This window comes from Ruditapes philippinarum, unplaced genomic scaffold (assembly GCF_026571515.1).
Source record: "Ruditapes philippinarum isolate M1 unplaced genomic scaffold, ASM2657151v2 ctg3429_1_1_1_1, whole genome shotgun sequence".
Taxonomy (NCBI): Eukaryota; Metazoa; Mollusca; class Bivalvia; order Venerida; family Veneridae; genus Ruditapes; species Ruditapes philippinarum.
Window position 1 is genome coordinate 20,853 of NW_026857503.1, and position 18,563 is coordinate 39,415.

At 33.1% G+C, this 18,563-nt stretch overlaps 1 protein-coding gene across 1 annotated transcript; it reads right to left on the minus strand.

Moving 5' to 3' along the window:
• Positions 1-5,767: 5,767 nt before the first annotated feature.
• LOC132749972 (zinc finger protein 665-like) lies at positions 5,768-18,304 on the minus strand. The gene is made up of 2 exons (XM_060739919.1): positions 17,434-18,304; positions 5,768-6,871 (listed from the first exon to the last, which is right to left on the minus strand). The coding sequence occupies exons 1-2, from the start codon at positions 18,281-18,283 to the stop codon at positions 6,357-6,359; spliced, it is 1,365 nt and encodes a 454-aa protein (XP_060595902.1). The 5' UTR covers positions 18,284-18,304; the 3' UTR covers positions 5,768-6,356.
• Between the last annotated feature and the right edge of the window lie 259 nt (positions 18,305-18,563).

Sequence of the window (18,563 nt, forward strand, 5' to 3'; positions counted from 1 at the left end):
ACTCAATGTGTCACATGTATTAAAATATGACAACTCATTTAAGATTCTTTATATATCAATATTGGGCATTTTCTAATGTTCAATTTAAGTATAAAATGTTATGCAAGGCTTTAATTGTTTTCCGTTCTCAAAATATTGTTTTGGAGTTTTAACACCTGTTTCAATAGTATTTCAGTTATATTGCAGGCATTTTTGACAAGAAATATATACTATATATCAGACTTTAATAGTCAACCTGAATAAGACAGAAAAATTCAAATCTTAAACAATTTTTTCATGCAACTTACAAGATGGTGTTACAATTTTTCTGTCGCTGTGGTAACAGTTTGTGGACTCTGTCTCAGTCTTTGACATGTTGGCATTTTTGGGGTGTCTTGCCCAAACCATTACAACAGTGTCTTTTTGGAATATCTGGTTCTCATAATTGTTTGGTCTTCTAGAAGCATCAATACTTAGTTTTGAATATATCAAGGATGGCGTTTTCTTCCATTTCTGTCCACATCTTTTTCCAGCACAACAAATCAAACTTCCCCTCCTTGCAAACCAGCTTAAAATTTATTGAATAAAACTTGAGTTAGTGGTTTCTGAGAAATAGTCACAATACCTACTAGAGATCGAAGTATCAAACTGTTTGAATTATTTATCAAACTACAGATCTTTTTCCCTGTTAAAACATTAGACAGTCATTCTAACATAACAATTATGTATTGTATGCTATCAAATATTATATAGATGAGAAATCCGTAGTTATATTCATGAATATGATTTCTGCCAATCACAAATGGATCTCAACAGCATATATATAAGAACTCAAAATTTAAAATTTTTGACAAAACTGTTCCTTTCTTTTAAAAATTCTAAATAATATCAAGTAGGGTTTGTTTTAATGTTAACATGATTATTATATTTGTGAAAAGCTTGTGTTTTGAGTCTACTTGTTTGAAAAATTTTCTTTATACTGTGAAATCAGATAATTTTTTTGCAAGGCTAAAATTTTGTGAAATAAATTAATAGATTGATTAAACATTTAGGGTTCACCATGTTAAAATGTTTGTGAAAATCAAAAGTGGAGGACACTAGTTTATTGAATTAGGTAATACTTACCATGATTTGATAAAATTTATTGAATTTGCAAATGTAGTAAAAATTTTAAACAACAGAAAGGTAGAATCACATGTTTTGTTTTAAAAAATCAATTCAAATGCAAAAATTAAACTATGATACTGTTGAAATGTCTATTTTTTTTCTATTCACCATATCAGGTTTTACTTGACAATCTGGATCACACCAGACTTTCACCAAAGTGTTTTAAACGCCATCAACTGAGGCGTAAACAGTAGTCACACCTGTACAGATTTTCTTATGACAAGGCTTTATAATTCTAAATAATTCTGAGATTCCTCTTTTTGAGCACACACAACCTAACACTGTGTTGTAATTGTGGCTGTACGTGTGTAAAAAATACTTACCTTTCTTCCAGAAGGTCTTCAAGACTGCTTTGCAAGGAACAGATAAAATTCTCTTCTGCCTTGTAAAAGTGTAGTAACTTCCAAAATTTGTACTCATTAGCCTTAACTAGTTGTTTTAAATATGTTAATTATTGAGAAGAAACTTGTAGCGTAACATGTAGATCCTGACATACCCCCCCAAAATTACATTTTATTGAAGTACCTGTATTTATCCATAATAACTGTTTCTTCCATTACAGATATGCAAGATAGGGGCAAAACAAACTTGAAGATCTTTGATATTTTTTAGCAACTGTCCTTTGTATCTGAACGTTTTACAAAGTAAAGAGTCAATATGTTCATCACACTCTATAACCAACAACTTGCACAAGAAAGAGTAAAAACCCAAAAAAATTGTGGTAGAAATCTAGTCAAATGACTAAAATCTTAAACAAACAACGCCAGTGTTTTTTCCTTTTACAACTGTACCGGAAAACGGGCACCGTTCCCAACAGAAAAAAATAGACAGCAAATTTTCCAATTCAAATGACTGATAAATTCCAAATTTAACACTGAAAATTTCCTCTAAAAACCAGTAATGCATGCCTCGGAGCCTTCCGTATTGATAAGTGATATTACGATAAAAACTAAGTAAAACCACATGAGTGATATTCGTACCCATTCATTTTTCGTACTTAATGTTTCACACCTACTAAACATTATTTATGTACAAATTGTATGATTATCAATTTTTTTTTCAACCTCAAGCAGCAAAAATAATCTTTAAAGTTAATAATACATTGATTTTAAAGTGTATAATTATGCAAAATTTTCATCCACCTCCCTGGATAAAAGAAATTCCCAATAAAATATTTTGCATCTAAAATAAAATTCCCAATTTAAGTTCAAACCGATGGATTTTTTCCCAATCTGTCCGGTACCGTTAACTGTACCAGCACCATTCCCAAAGTAGGGGAAAAAAACACTTTGACTTTCTTGATATTAATTGAATGTTTTATATCTAAATATTATATATAATATAAGCGTTTCTTTACTTGACAACGTGTTCTCGCTTATCCAATCAAAACACGTTGAATGTAAGCATGATATGGTTTCTGTTTTTCTAGCTCATGATGTTAGTTTAAAAGTTTTATTCAGTATGTTTTTGTTTAAATAAAGTTTAAGTAACTAGTTAAAAAATATTTTAAAGTATTCCCTATATAAAATTAATGTTAACTTAGCCTCAATAATCAAATCAAAATTAATGGAATTAAGAATCAAAATCCAGAGAAAGCTGAATAGTTGCACCCTGACAAAGGAACATTTATTATAAATGTGTGATAATAATATAGAACTATATATGTTTATTTGTTCTTTTCATTCTAAAGTTTTATAAAATATTGTGAAAATAAAGAAATTTAGGGGTGTGGGGGTTTATAGGAAATTTCAATCAAAAGGTTTATACAGTTTTTACTGTTTTAAATGACAATTATTAATACCTGCCGCATGCCCATCGTGCTTCCATTACAGGGATATAAAATAACAGGGGACCCAGTCGCAATGGTCCTAACTTTTGGGTAGGGCCCCAGCTTTCTAGAAGAAATGCCTTAAATAACTAATGTAAAATAGTCTGGGCCCCTAGATATAAAAATTGTTAATTTATATACCTGCATTATGATTATCAGACAGGTATAAACATAGTCAAAATCCCATAGCTGATCATTGGACATCATGCGCAATGTCCCTACATCACTAAATGTAAATAAGATTTTACTTCAATTTGTTGTTAGAAAGTGTGTGTGGACAGAAATACTCCTGCCCTGGTGGACCAGTTTGAAAGACAAATTTAAATTATTTTAATCCTTAACAAGGAAACAAACGATACAACTTAAAACTACCCCAAAGTGATTTGAATACAAATCCGTGAAAAAGAACACCAAACAGTTTTTAGTAATTTTTGCACAAACAGAAATAATGACCAATCTAATCACGTAACGTAACAGCATTCCCCACCCACCTGTTTCAATTCGTCTATCGAAGCGAAAATGGACTATATAGTACATAAAACCTAACCATTCACCTGTAAAAACTTTAAAAATATTAACAAATCTATTTAAGCAACTGTTGTACATATCTGTTATGGAAGAAACAACAAAAATGTGGCAAACAATTTCTGGCGGTTTTTGTCGTCTGATCTACAATGTGCTACATCGCCAGGCGCTTTACGGAGATATCAATCGAAGCGTACTCTTTACACGCAAGCATCTGGCTGCTATGATTCGAATTTATTTATTATTAAATATTTTATGTAATTGAATTCATCATAATTTGTTTCTGGATCTAGATATTTTTAATATGGGGATTGTACAAAAATAATTCTAATTATAAAAAAAAATTAATCAATTTCATGTTTTTTGTGCTAAGGGGAAGTAACCGCTGTCAGATTAAACCTTAGTGTTTTCGGCCGAAACACGTGTTTTCAGATTTCCGGATGACAAGTATATACGAATTTTCCGACACAAATGATGTTTTTGTCTCATTATTTTTTATATGTGGCCTATTCACAACACTTGCGTGACTTCAACTCATTCAATAATGTAAAATTATTTAATTATATATTCTAGGTTGTCCTGTGAAAACACCACCGTTTTCTGGGCATCGAGCGGAAAACATGAATAAAACATATGTGTTTTCACTGAAACGTATACAAAACATAAGCATTTTATATGAAAACGTCAGTGTTTTTGTGTGAAACACTGGTAAAACACGTGTAGTGTTCCCAAAATTTACAGTGTATTCATGTATTCTGGTCAATTACATTACCGAGCAACTTGTTTCGGACATTTCTACATATATTTGGACAAATCTGTTGTGACCATCGCACAATACCCGTATCATTTTTAAAATTCTTGCGTTACTTGATAACAACTGTATCTTGAAATATAGAACAATTTCAAATGGCAATTTAAATGGGCATGACAGAGAGCGAAAGAACAACAAAAAACGGCAACATTCCTTTATTAGTGTAATAAAATTTCAAGTGGGAAACATTCAAGATCAGCATACAATAAACAAAAAATTAAGGGCTTTTTGAAGGAAAAAGAAGGGAAAGCGGAACAATACAATATTTCTGTATATATATTTGGACAGATCTAGTGCTACTTTCGCACAATAGCTGTATTATTTTTAAAGTTCTTACTTAATAGTCTTAATATACAATTTGGCAACTGTATCTTGAAACATAGAACAATTTCAAAAGGCCATTCAAAAGGGCATGGCAGAGAGCGAAAGAACAACGAATCAAAAACGGCAACATTCCTTTATTAGTGTAATAAAACTTTGAAGATATACAATAAACAAATTAAGAAAGTGCTATATGAAGGAAAAAGGAGGAAAAACGGAAAAATACAATACAATAAACAAATAAAGAAAGGGCTATATTGTAGTATATTCTTACAGAGGGTATTTCACCCAAACACTTTACTTAACACCTTTCAAGTTAGCTACACTATATATATGCTCATACATGTATATTACCTTTTCCTGTTTTACACAGCATGATATTTACAATGTTTCTGATATAACTTTGTATGAATGTCTTTTTTTTATCTCTAGATATTTGCTTTTCTGCAAATGACATACAAATATACTATGTATGTATATGCAAGTAACAAAAACCCTTCGAGTGGAAAAAACAAATAATCAGATCTTTAATATGAAATAACACGAAAAAAAGTCAAATAAAAGATAACTGTACATTAATGTGATTATCTTTCAATTCATCATTTGGAAACTAATTGTCTATGGGCAGACAGGCGGACATTCAAAACCAAAAGCAAGTTAAGTCCTCCAGACTCATCAGGCGTGTAAAAAACAGCATGCATGTATTCTCAAATGTCAAGATTGAAACTTCAATTACTTAAATTTACTACATTTTTTTCTCCGTCCAATATATATTCCCATGTGTGCCTTGATGTGTTGCTTAAGACTACTCTTTGAAATGAAAATATTGTTACATACATCACATTTAAACGGTTTTTCTCCTGTATGTATTCTTATGTGTTCTGTCAAATAACTTTTTTGACCGAATGTACATCAATTCAGTACATTTAAATGGTTTTTCTCCAGTATGTATTCGCATGTGTTGCTCAAGATTACTCTTTGAGATAAAAGTATTATCACAGACATAACATAAAAATGGTTTTTCTCCAGTATGTTTTCTCATATGTTTTGTCAGATGAATTTTTTGACCAAATGTACTGTAACATTCATCACATTTAAATGGTTTTTCTCCGGTATGTATTTGCATGTGTCGCTTAACCCATTACTTCATGAGCATTTTGTGAAAAATGGCTGTTTTCATTGAAAAGTCTCCCGTTACAAGTTCAAATTGCTATAATACTATAAAAACTGCTTCAACACTAATCAAACTTGGCACAAATGTTGACTGGACCATTGCCCTTGCAACAACATGCTCAGGCTTAAATTTTCTGTTACCATGGCAACGAGGGGACATCTCAAAATTGCCAAAAATCACTATTTTGCGTTGATTTTTCCATCAAAATTGATTTCAAAGTGCTGCAACTTCTCAATGGATTGAGATAGAGTCAAATGCTTTTCAGCGTTGGTTACACGTTACCTTATGATCAATCTGGGGTCATTTACAGCCTCTCACAAGTCCAAAATTTTTCTTGGCGATGAGGGGGACTCCGCCCCCCTTCAAACAGAAGGGGGCACATCCCCCTTCTGGCAACCCCCTGATGTATCTTTTGGTTGGGGGGCCGCGCCGAAAAAGAGGTCACTTTTTTTAACAACATTTCTCAAACAAAAACAAGTGTTTGGGGCCTAAATAAGGCATTTTTTCATCATTTGAGACAACAAAAAGGGGGGGGGGGGGTGAAAGAGGCGTTAAAAGGCGTGTATATGAAGTAATGGGTTAAGATTACTCTTTGAAATGAAAGCTTTTTTACATACATAACATAAAAATGGTTTTTCACCAATATGTTTTCTCATATGTTCTGTCAGACGAATTTTTAAACCAAATGTGCTATTACATTCATCACATTTAAACGGTTTTTCTCCGGTATGTATTTGCATGTGTCGCTTAAGATTACTCTTTGAAATGAAAGCACTATTACAAATATCACATGTATATGGTTTTTCTCCTGTATGTATTTTCATGTGTTCTGTCAGATACCGTTTTTGATTGAATGTACCATAACATTCATTACATTGAAATGGCTTTTCTCCAGTATGTATTCTCGCATGAGTATTAAGATTACCTTTTTGACTAAAAGTGCTATTACATTCATCACACTTATATGGTTTTTCTCCTGTATGTTTTCTCATGTGTTTCTTTTGATAACACTTTTGGCTAAATGAACTATCACACACATCACATTTGTAAGGTTTTTCTCCAGTATGTATTGTCAGGTGTTGCTTTAGACCACCCTTTTTTGTGAATGTACCATCACAAAAGTTACATTGAAATAATTGTTTTTCTCGGGTATGTTGTTGCCTCATGTGTCTCTTTAGGTCACTCATCCTGCTAAATTTGATATCACACAACTTGCACGTAAATAATTTTTCTCCATTGTGCATTTTTCACTTGTTTTGAAATAGATCAAAATATCATATAAAGTCCTGAAAAAAAATGCAAAGCATTAAATACACTGAAGGCATAACTGGATTTAGATCATGACAAAACTTAACAAGTGACATATCTGGGCGAGGGCAACGCATGACTTTTTTTATAAACAAAGAAATAAATGATTTAAACAAATCTTAAAAAAGAATATTAAAGAAAAAGCTTGTTTTCCCCCTTGTTATAATAGGTTTGTCCAGTCACACTTGTTATATTATCCAAATATGAGTTATTTCCCTAAATATTATAAAATGAAAAAGTTACCGCAAGATGATTGCATTTGTAAAGAAGATTGCATTTATCACTGTTTATGAAAAATCCTATGCCAGTTTGCCACCGCATTAATACAACACTAAATGAAGTGCAGGAACAGATTTTTTGTGTATATTTAGAGGAAAAGTATGTTTACTATCTACAAAGATTATCACGTAAAGGAATCAGTAAAAAAATCCTTACCATTTCAGCTCAACTTAATGGCGGGTTACTTTCAAAGGGCAGTCACTCATTTATGAATGACAATTCGTCCCCTTGCCAACTCGCTTTTTTTGTTTGTTTATTCGTCACTTCACTTTAATTCCACAACATGGACTTTTGGAACCACTGATAAGACTTTGCCACCAGTATGCACCCAGGCCAGTTTGTACCTTCATGCAGTGGTATAAAGAGGAAGGTCTGAAATACAACGAATAATTACGTTGAAATTATTTTGTATCAGACATTAATTTAGCAAACCACGAAAGAATAATATATGGAAGTTGTTGGTAAACTTGCGTGAGATACGTACATGCTCGGATATTACATATACTTATATAACAAATAATATAATGTTCTAGAAATAAACATCAATAAATGTTCATTCAAAATCATTTTGATCTTAATCAACACTTTTTTTTTCAATAAACTTTTTAAAGAAAATGAAACGGATACATGTACATCTCTATGTATTTTAACAATTCATTTGTATTTAAAAATAAAATTGCCCTTTTAGTCCTATCTGCTTTAAAAAAATTGTCTTTACTGTTCAAGACAAAATTATGGAATCAACATACTTTTACCGTTAATACCTTTTTTATGCCCCAACAAAATGGGGAGCATATAGCGTTGCACTTGTCCGTCCGTACGTCTGTCCGTCCGCACTCACAGGACAGTAATTATGTGGCTAGAGGGATAATAGGTAACTGTTCTTTCTCTTTGATGTCATCCATTCCGTAATGCTTTTATGTGGCTATTTTCTTTTATGTGGCGAAAAAGAACAATAGAGACAACAATAGAGTAGCCACGTAATTACTGTCCTGTGAGAACATCTGTACGTCTGTCCGTACGTCCCGAAATCTTGTGAAAACGCAACTCCTCTTAAACCGGATGGCAGATTTTGCTTAAACTTCCAGGGATGAACAACCTTAATGTGTAGATGGAAGTAAAGGAAGGAATTTTCGCTGCGACCAAATTTAACAGAATTATGGCTCTTTGTTGATTTTTTCACTATATACCATATAGAAATTTTGTGAACGCAACTCCTCTTAATCCGGATGGCAGATTTTGCTTAAACTTCCAGGGATGAACTACCTAAATGTGTAGATGGAAGTTAAGGAAGGAATTTTTGCTGCGACCAAATTTAACAGAATTATGGCCCTTTGTTGATTTTTTCACTATAAACCATATATATGTTGTCAGTGGGGGCATCCGTGTCCTTTGGACACAGTTCTAGTTTATATAAACATTGCATGAGGTGTATTTTTAAAATACACACTTTAAACATCTCCTTCCGGTCTTTGAAAAAAATGACGATTTGAAAATTATGTTGATTCGAGACGGCTTTTCCGAATTATGCAGCGAATTCAATCACGCCCGGCGTCATTTTCACCTAGAAGTTAAGTTCAGCAAAAAAAAAATGTTGATGCATGATTCATGATGGTTTCTAGATTTCAAATTCCACCATATACATGCTTTGACCAGAATGGGCACTGTATAGCAGGATAATAATTACTTTTATCTTGAAAAAAGGATAACTTTCAGCAATTATAACACTTCATATACGTCTGAATAAACCATCAGTGCTAACATATTTTATATTTTTCTTAAATAAATTTACCAGTGCATTTTGGACACATTACGTCTTCCTTCAAAGATGGAAATTCGTCATATGACCTAAACTGTGTTGGAATGACGTACATGTAATCATTCTCCTAGACACCCTGTACTGTATTGAAAACTCAATATAAACATTCTATTCTAAGATTTATTTACAAGAGTATTCACAGAGATGTTGCTACATTGCATGTGTAATCTAAACTGTCTATCAAAGAGGGCTCAGAGAGAGAGAGTTCTCAGAGTGTGCATATTTAATCAAGTAGGCGGAACTAATCTCTAAATACTAACAACACTACATCTCCGCCTTGCTTAGGTTTAAAGTTCACTGGTCAGTCCTAATGAAGGACATTAATTATTTGTCTGACAGTAATGTTATTGTCTCAGATATCCAATGATTCACAGGTGTTTATTTCACGCTGGCGCTGCCACTATAAGTTAATGATTATTTTATATCCAGTAATGATAGTCTCTTGATTGCTATCACATTTAATCTCAGTTTATGTTCTAGAGGCAATAAGTCTAGAAAGTTACTGACTGTCCGTAGTCCAATAAATTAACTTAATGTCTAAACTGTGTTGAGTAAATTTTCAATGTTTACAGAATACAAACAGGTTTTATCAGCATGAAATAAAACAAATTAGAATAAAGATTGAAGATAGAATCTAAATGATACACAATTAGTTTAAGTATCAAAATGCCAATTGAATGTTTCATTTATACTTGTATTCCATTTTCCTCTGGAGATTTAAGCACATAGTAAAGAATTGTATGATTATCAGCAGTTATATTAAATCCCTGTTTTGAATGTTTGTGCACACCGACAGTTAAAATAATCGAACTCATTTGTTTGAATGAATGTTCCTCTTAAGTTGAAGCTAACTTTTAGTGGATTATTATGCCACTGTTTAACACTGTTTACACATTTATTCTTCTAAATAGTCATATATATACAGGTGGTTTTCACTCATTTAGCTAACTTTTAGTGGATTATTATGCCACTGTTTAACACTATTGCCACTGCTTAACACTATTTACACATATAATCTTTTAAATAGTCAGGTGGTTTTCTGTGCCTTTCAGATCTTCGCAAAGAAGTATACTCATTTGATGTAGGTAAAGTTTCAAACATTGTGCTTGCATCGGATTGTGATTCTATGCTCGTTTCGTTGTAAATTGGTTCTGTATTGCTGTGTTCACCCTCGATATTTAAAGGAGAATTTCCATTTAGACTTTGGGTCTGAGAGTTGCCGACACGTTTAAAATGTGATGAATTTCTAGTGATTTGTTTGTCTTCTCGCTCTGCCGTTATCATTGATCCTTTTTTCTTGGTTACTTCATACGGTTTAGGGTCGTATGGAGTTGTGAGTTTGTTTTGTTTGGTTTGCTTTACTAACACACTGTCGCCTATTTTAACTTCAGTTTTTCGAGTGTTTCTTCGTTTATCAGCATATTCTTTCATTTTTTTGTTTTGATTGTCTGTCATTTTCTCTGGCCTTTATGTCCTTTTTAGATTTCTTTTGTTTTTGAACCATGGGAATTTTGATGTTAATAGGCCTTCCGTAGAACAATTGTGCAGGAGTTTCGGCCGTTGTCCCATGTGGTGTAGATCTATAATTCCTTAAAAATGCATACATGTCTTGTTTCCAGTTTGTATGGTGCACATGAGAAGCTCGTATTGACTTGCCTATGGTTTTCATGAATCGCTCACATTCAGCATTTGCTTGTGGCCATAATGGGGTTATTTTCCTATGTTTTGAAGCCCATGTGTTTTGCAAAACTTTTAAATAGGTGAGAGTTCATAGGACTGCCGTTGTCTGACTTGAGAATTTCAGGAATTCCGGTTTCTGAGAATATTTTGTCCAGCACAGGGATCACTGTATTTCCTGTTATGGAATTTAAGACTTCTACGAAAGGAAAACGTGAATATTCGTCAATTAGTACAAGCAGATATTTTCCATCTGGAAATGGGCCACAAAAATCCAAACTAATCATTTGAAATGGGTATTTTGGCATATCACTCATGTTTAAAGGTTCATGCTGCTTTGAATTTGTTGCTGCTAAGCACGGAATGCAGCTTTTGCACATATTTTCAACTTGTTGATCCATGCCTGGGAAGTACACTTTCTCTCTTAAAAGTTGTTTGGTTTTAACAATTCCCTGATGACCTTTATGAGCTTATGATATCGCTTTATCTTGCAACTGCCTAATATAACAATTTTTGATTCATGCAGTAAGATTTCACCTCCCTGGAGATTTACTACCGATAATTCATTCTTACAGCGAGAGAACGTATCAAATACTTTATTTCTATTGGTGTTGCTCCAACAACCCGTCTTTATGGATTTAATGGCCATTTGATGGTCATTGTCCGTAGAAGTTGCCTGAATAATTTCATTCATGTTCATTGCAACAGGTACATCATGATATGCAAGAAAACTTACATATTCTTCAGCTATGCTTGATTTGCTGCCTTGTCCTATGTCTGGATGTCTGCTTAGATAATCTGACATGTTTGACTCTCCAGGTTTATGCACGATCCTGAAGTCTTATGATAACAGTTGCATTCTCATACGTTCAAGTTTTGCAGATCCAAGTTTTGATTTAGTATTACTGTAGATATTCTCAAGGAATTTTGCATCAGTTATGACTGTGAATTTATGTCCAAATAAGTATATGTGCCAATGTTCTAATGACCAAACTAATGCTAAGTTTTCTTTCTCTTGTTGACTGTAAGATCTTCGTTCAACATCTGTCAGTGATCTGCTTGCATAACACACACAACTTTATCTTCTTGGAGCATAATTGAAGCCACTCCGACTGGAGATGCATCTGTAATTATTTGTGTTTCCTTATTAGGATCAAAAGTAAGTCATTACAGTGTCACTGCTCAGAATGGATTTAAGTTTGATGAATGCTTCTTCTTGCTCATTTTGCCATACCCATTTTGCATTCTTTTTGATTAGACGACGTATTGGCTCGGCTATAGTGCTGTAGTCCGGTATGAAACGTTGATACATAGTTTGTCATAGCAAGGAAGCTTCTTACTTCAGCCACTGTTTTTGGAGGCTTTGTGTTTTTGATTGTTTCCACTTTTCTGGGGTCGGCTGACATTCCATCTTTACTAAATATATACCCGAAGAACTCGAGTCTCTGCTTGTTAAACTCGCATTTATTTTTGTTCATGGTGATATTTTTGTGCTGGAGTCGTTTTAACACTGCTTCAAGTCTTCGGTCATGCTCTGCTTGATCCTTTGCCCATATTATTATGTCGTCCGAGATGTTCCTTACACCGTCGAGACCTTCTAGTGCCGTGCATAAAGCATTTTGAAATATTTCAGCTGCACTATTAATGCCGAAACTAAGGCGTTTGTATCTCCTTAATCCAACATGTGTGGTGAATGTCGTAATGTTACGGGATTCTTCTGATAGTTCCAACTGATGATATCCATGGTTTAGATCTAGTTTGGAGAAGACCCTGGCACCACTTAAGTCCACAATCATATCATCTATCGTCGGAATTACATGTCTTGTGCGCTTTATGGCTTGATTAGGTAGCCTCATGTCGACACAGATCCTTATTTGGTTATTGTTACTTTTCGGCTTTGGTGTAACAACAATTGGTGATACCCAATCTGTGGGACCCTCGACTTTCTCAATTATATCCAAGTCTTCAAGCCTCTGGAGCTCTTTCTCTACTTGCTTTCTTAAATGAAATGGTATGCGTCTGTGTGGCTGAGTAACAGGTTGAACATTGCTATCTATGTATAGTTTGACTTTAGTTCCCTTCATTTTCCCCATGCCTGTAAACACTGATTGGTACTTCTTGCAGAGTTCATCCACATTGCTATGTGTGACTGCGTTTATTACTGGAATGATGTCAAGGTCAACGGATGTTTGATATGATAGAAGATTTCCACTATTGCCTTTCGTCACATATACTGGAGCTGATGTTATTTTGCTTTTAGATTCAATTTGTGCCTGAAATTTGCCTAATAATGTCACTTTACTAGAGCGATATGCATATACCTTGGTATGAGCTTTCTTCAGACGAACATTATTATGTAGTTTTGAGTAAGTTCTTTCATCTATCACATTTATTGATGATCCGGTGTCTACAAGTGCTTTGATTTTGCAGCCATTGATATAGACTTTTAAATTTGGTCTCTGCAATTGCATGGAATTTGCAGTAAGTCCATATATTTTGTTTGCATCATCCTCTCTGTCTTTTGTCACTATCACTTTCACTTTGTGAAGTATCATTAAGTTTTGTTTGTGAAATTATTTGTCCCGTTTTCTTTGACAAGCATACTGCTTCAAAATGATTTTTCTTCGAGCAAAATGTACATGTTTTTCCACTGGCTGGGCATTTTCCTGATTTGTGTGGATATTCATAGCCACAGTATCTGAATATTGATTCCTTAATGATGTGTCTGCGTCTTTCTTTTTGCGCCTTTTGATTTTGTCTTTTGTCGTGATTTCATAGCATTAACGACGTCATATTTTGCTTGACCTTCATTTCAGATGCTTGTTGATCTGATAGTTCTAGTGTCCTTGCTTCTTTGATGAGACTGTTTCTAATGTCAGGTCATCGCGTAGTGCTTTGCGACGCAGTCGAGTTGAGGTGCAGCCTTGAATGATTTGTGACTTAATTTCTTTGTCTGTTTCCGAAAATTCACAGTTTATACTTAAGTGTCTTAAACGTGTGTGAAAACTATCAATGTTTTTCATTAGATTCCTGTTTTGCCTGTCTAAAATTTATATATCTCAAATTCTGTGTTTTTCTTGGGGGCAAAGTACTCTGTTAGCTTTATCTTTGCTGATTCGTAGTCATCCCCTGTATTCTGCAGTACGTCGAAGATGTCATTTACCTCTTCCCCTGCATAGTGTAGAAATAAGGCTCTCTGTCGTTTTTTATCTTTAATGTCCATGCCAATCATTAAGTTTTCGAATCGACCTGTCCATTTCCTCCATCTTGTGTCAACACCAGGTTCACTTACACCAAATGCCGGAAAAACTGGCAATCCTTGTGCCATACTGTCACTGTATCAGTATTATTGATATAGCTAAGTTGTAACAAAGTCCAGGAAAAGTGTTTTAAACTTTAAATTCCAAAATGTGTAAATTTTAGGTGTTCACTTATTTAATTTAATCAAACAAATATCATGTTATCCAATTTTTCTTTTTAAATCCTCGTCGTCATTGTACTGTATTGAAAACTCAATATAAACATTCTATTCTAAGATTTATTTACAAGAGTATTCACAGAGATGTTGCTACATTGCATGTGTAATCTAAACTGTCTATCAAAGAGGGCTCAGAGAGAGAGTTCTCAGAGTGTGCATATTTAATCAAGTAGGCGGAGCTAATCTCTAAATACTAACAACAATACACACCCTCCTCCTTTAATCGGTGTACTAGTATTATGAAAGGGAAGCAAATCCGTTCTCACGGCATATTCACCATAAATTGAGTTGTTTCCTTAGATTAAAGAAAACCGTAATTTTATAAGAAGGAAAGAAAGAAAGAAATGAAAGAAAGAAAAGAAAAGAAAAGAAAAAAAAGAAAGAAGAAAGAAAGAAAGAACAACAACAAAAAACGATAATATGAGTGTGATGGTTTATTACTTAAATACTATGTTGCAATGTAAGCTTTTGTTAAACACGAGATCCAAATTAAGCAACAAAAAGCATGTGAATAAATCCAAAGCTCTTTAAGCCGTCCACAATCCATGAAAATAGACTCTAGATTCAAGGTCCAGTATGAAAACTAATGCTCCAGATGCCAACTATTCCTATTGAATTTTTTTGTGCTGTAAGTCATTAATTTTTGTTGTTGTTATTATTATTTTTTACCTTAGGAATGTTGGCCAAACTTAGCTTGTTTTGTATGTAATGATGCTGAGGTTTCCTCATTTATTATCAAATGTAAATTTTCGGTCTATTAAATGTAAATATGAAAAGTAAAGAAAACGAATATCATTTCCTTTTAGTATGTCCTTTTTACAGACAGCTTAGACTTAATATTTTATCTAATTATTATTGCCTTTGCCCAAGTTTGTTTAAATTCAAATCTCTTTTAATTTGTCAACAAAGTGATGTTTTGAAGAAAAAAAACTTGCAACATACGTTTACAAAGCTAACCTTTAGCGCGAAAAACTATAAAGTAAGTGAATATATGTTATTTATAAGCTATGGTTTCTTAATGCATAGTTATTGTCGATAGAATTTGATAGTATTATTTTATATATGACTTGATAATAATCTCTTCGTATTTGTACCGCTTTTGTTAAGTTTTGTATATACATTTGTATGTTATATTGGAGATGAATGTTTTAAGTTTTTGCTAAATAATATATATTACTGAATTGAATTGAATATAACAACATCTGTTGGAAGAGTTATTATTCCGGGGCGATTGATCTGTTTTAGAAAAGTTGATATTCAAACGCGCCAAATTAAGACATTTGGTGCTGGAATTCTGAGTGACACTTCAGGGGGGAAAGCGGAACAAGACAATACAATAAACCAGTTAAGAAAGGGCTATATTGTATTCTAACACTCACGTGATTTTGTCACTATTGACAAAGAAGGAAAAAAACTGGTGTTAAACTGCCAATAAACACCGGTTAGGGACTACTTGTATATGCGCTGTTATGTTTTCACCCTCGATTGTATTGTTTACAAAGCATTTTAAAGCAACAATAAAAAAAAAACATTTTTATTTATATTTTCAGTTCGTATAATGTTTTCTTTTCATACAATACCGAAATAATATCTCACATACACTAACACCACATATTAGATCCATATCAGTTAATAAATATTTTGACAAAACAGCGCCAATCCGTAAGCAGCGTAATGACGTCATCCTAAGTAAACAACTCATTCATAAACAAGCTGATGTTATTTCATACATACATGAATAATAAATGGCGCACTGATGTAAAAACAATACGACGTAAGTTTTTATTGTTGAAAACTTGATGAAATAACGTTTTTTTTCTTATTATTTCTTTTGTTTGATAATTTCTATATCTTTACAACAGTAGCGTGCGAAAATCGAACAGCGTTATACGAAAATCGGCACCGGAAGTTATATATATTTCCGCTTAAAAAATAACATTAGTGATTTTCCTTATTTTATCGTGTTAGAATCGAAATAACATCGGTCTGAGAGGTGTATATCGGCTATTTAACACCGGTTTTGTCGTTTTGATGCGACAAAATTAACCACTCAGGCCTACGGCCTTCGTGGTCAATTCCTACGCATCAAAACTCCAAACCGGTGTTAAATAGCCGATATACACCTCTCAGGCCGATGTTATTTCTTAAGTAACTACTTAAAGGGGGTATTTCACCCAAACAATTTACTAAACAGCTTTCAAGTTAGCTACACTATATATATGTCCATACATGAATAATACCTTTTCCTGTTTTACACAGCATGATATTAACAACGTTTCTGATATAACTTTGTATGAATGTCTTTTTTAATCTCTAGATATGTGTTTTTCTACAAATGGACAGACAAATATACAATGTATAAGCAAATAACAATAAAAACCCTTATAGTGGACAAAACTAATAATCAGTTCTTTAATATGAAATAAAAAAAAAAAAAAAAAAATAATAAAAAAAGGTCAAATAAAAGATTACTGTACATTAATATGATTATCCTTCAAGTCTCATCATTTGGAAACTAATTGTCTATGGACAGACGGACAGACATTCAAAAATGCAATACCATGTTAAGTCCTGAAGAATCATCAGGCATGTAAAAATCAGTATGCATGTATTCTCAAATTTCAAGACTGAAACATCAATCGCTGAAATTACATTTTTTTCTCCGGCCAATATATATTCCCCCATGTGTGCATTGACACAATACAACTGCATATACCATCATCTTACCACCTTACACCTCAAGAATGTATTGTATGTCATAAAATTACTTTATCGACTGTCACACAAATCATGTGCAAATGGGTTTTCTCTGGTATTTATTCTCATGTGTTGTTAAAATGTTCTCACTACCTTAATGTATCTTCTCACAACTTACATTTGAATGAAATTATCTAGTTCGTATTCCTTTATTGGTCTTTATGTATCAAAATGAAATGTTTCATAATTATATCACATAATGACATTACATTTTTTTCTCCATTATGTTTTGTCATTATTGCTTAATTTTGCTCATTGAACAGAAAGAACCATTGCAAAGACTCTCTTAAAATGTTTTATTCTGTTATATGAATTCTCATGTGTGATTTCAGATTACCTGTTTGTCTGAATGCTTTATCACATACATCACATTTATATGGTTTTTCTCCTGTATGTATTCTTATGTGTTCTGTCAAAGAACTTTTTTGACTGAAAGTACTATTACATTCATCACATTTAAACGGTTTTTCTCCAGTATGTACTCGTATGTGTCGTTTAAGTTTACTCTTTGAAATGAAAGAATTATTACATACATTACATAAAAATGGTTTTTCTCCAGTATGTATTCGCATGTGTTCTGCCAGATGACTTTTGTGACCGAATGTACTATAACATTCATCACATTTAAATGGTTTTTCTCCAGTGTGTATTCTTAGGTGTCTCCTAAGACTACTGCTGGTGCTAAATGCTAAGTCACATACATTACACTGAAATGGTTTTTCTCCAGTATGTATTCTAAGGTGTCGCATAAGGCTTCTCTTGTCGCTAAATGCCGAGTCACATACATTACACTGAAAAGGTTTTTCTCCAGTATGTATTCTCGCATGTGTATTAAGACTATCTTTTTGACTAAAAGTGCTACTACATTTATCACATTTATATGGTTTTTCTCCAGTATGTTTTCGTATGTGTAGCTTAAGTTTACTCTTTGAAATGAAAGTATTATAACATACATTACATAAAAATGGTTTTTCTCCAGTATGTATTCGCATGTGTTCTGTCAGATGACCTTTGTGACCAAAAGTGCTTTTACATTCATCACATTTAAATGGTTTTTCTCCGGTATGTATTTGCATGTGTCGCTTAAGATTACTCTTTCGAATGAAAGCACTATTACAAATATCACATGTATATGGTTTTTCTCCTGTATGTATTTTCATGTGTTCTGTCAGATACCGTTTTTGATTTGAAAGTGGGGTACCATAACATTCATTTACATTGAAATGGCCTTTCTCCAGTATGTATTCTCGCATGAGTATTAAGATTACCTGTTTTTGACTAAAAGTGCTATTACATTCATCCACACTTATATGGTTTTCTCCTGTGATTGTTTTCTCATGTGTTTCTTTTGATAACACTTTGGCTAAATGAACTATCACACACATCACATTTGTAAGGTTTTTTCTCCAGTATGTATTGCTCAAATGCTGATTTACGGAC

Bases quoted from the DNA above. Each gene is read 5' to 3' on its own strand.
- LOC132749972 (XM_060739919.1), bottom strand. From the start codon at position 18,283: ATGAAAATACATACAGGAGAAAAACCATATACATGTGATATTTGTAAT. The intron at 6,872-17,433 runs ATATAACAGAAT...ACCTGACAATAC, and splicing joins GAAATCACACATGAGAATTC to ATACTGGAGAAAAACCTTAC.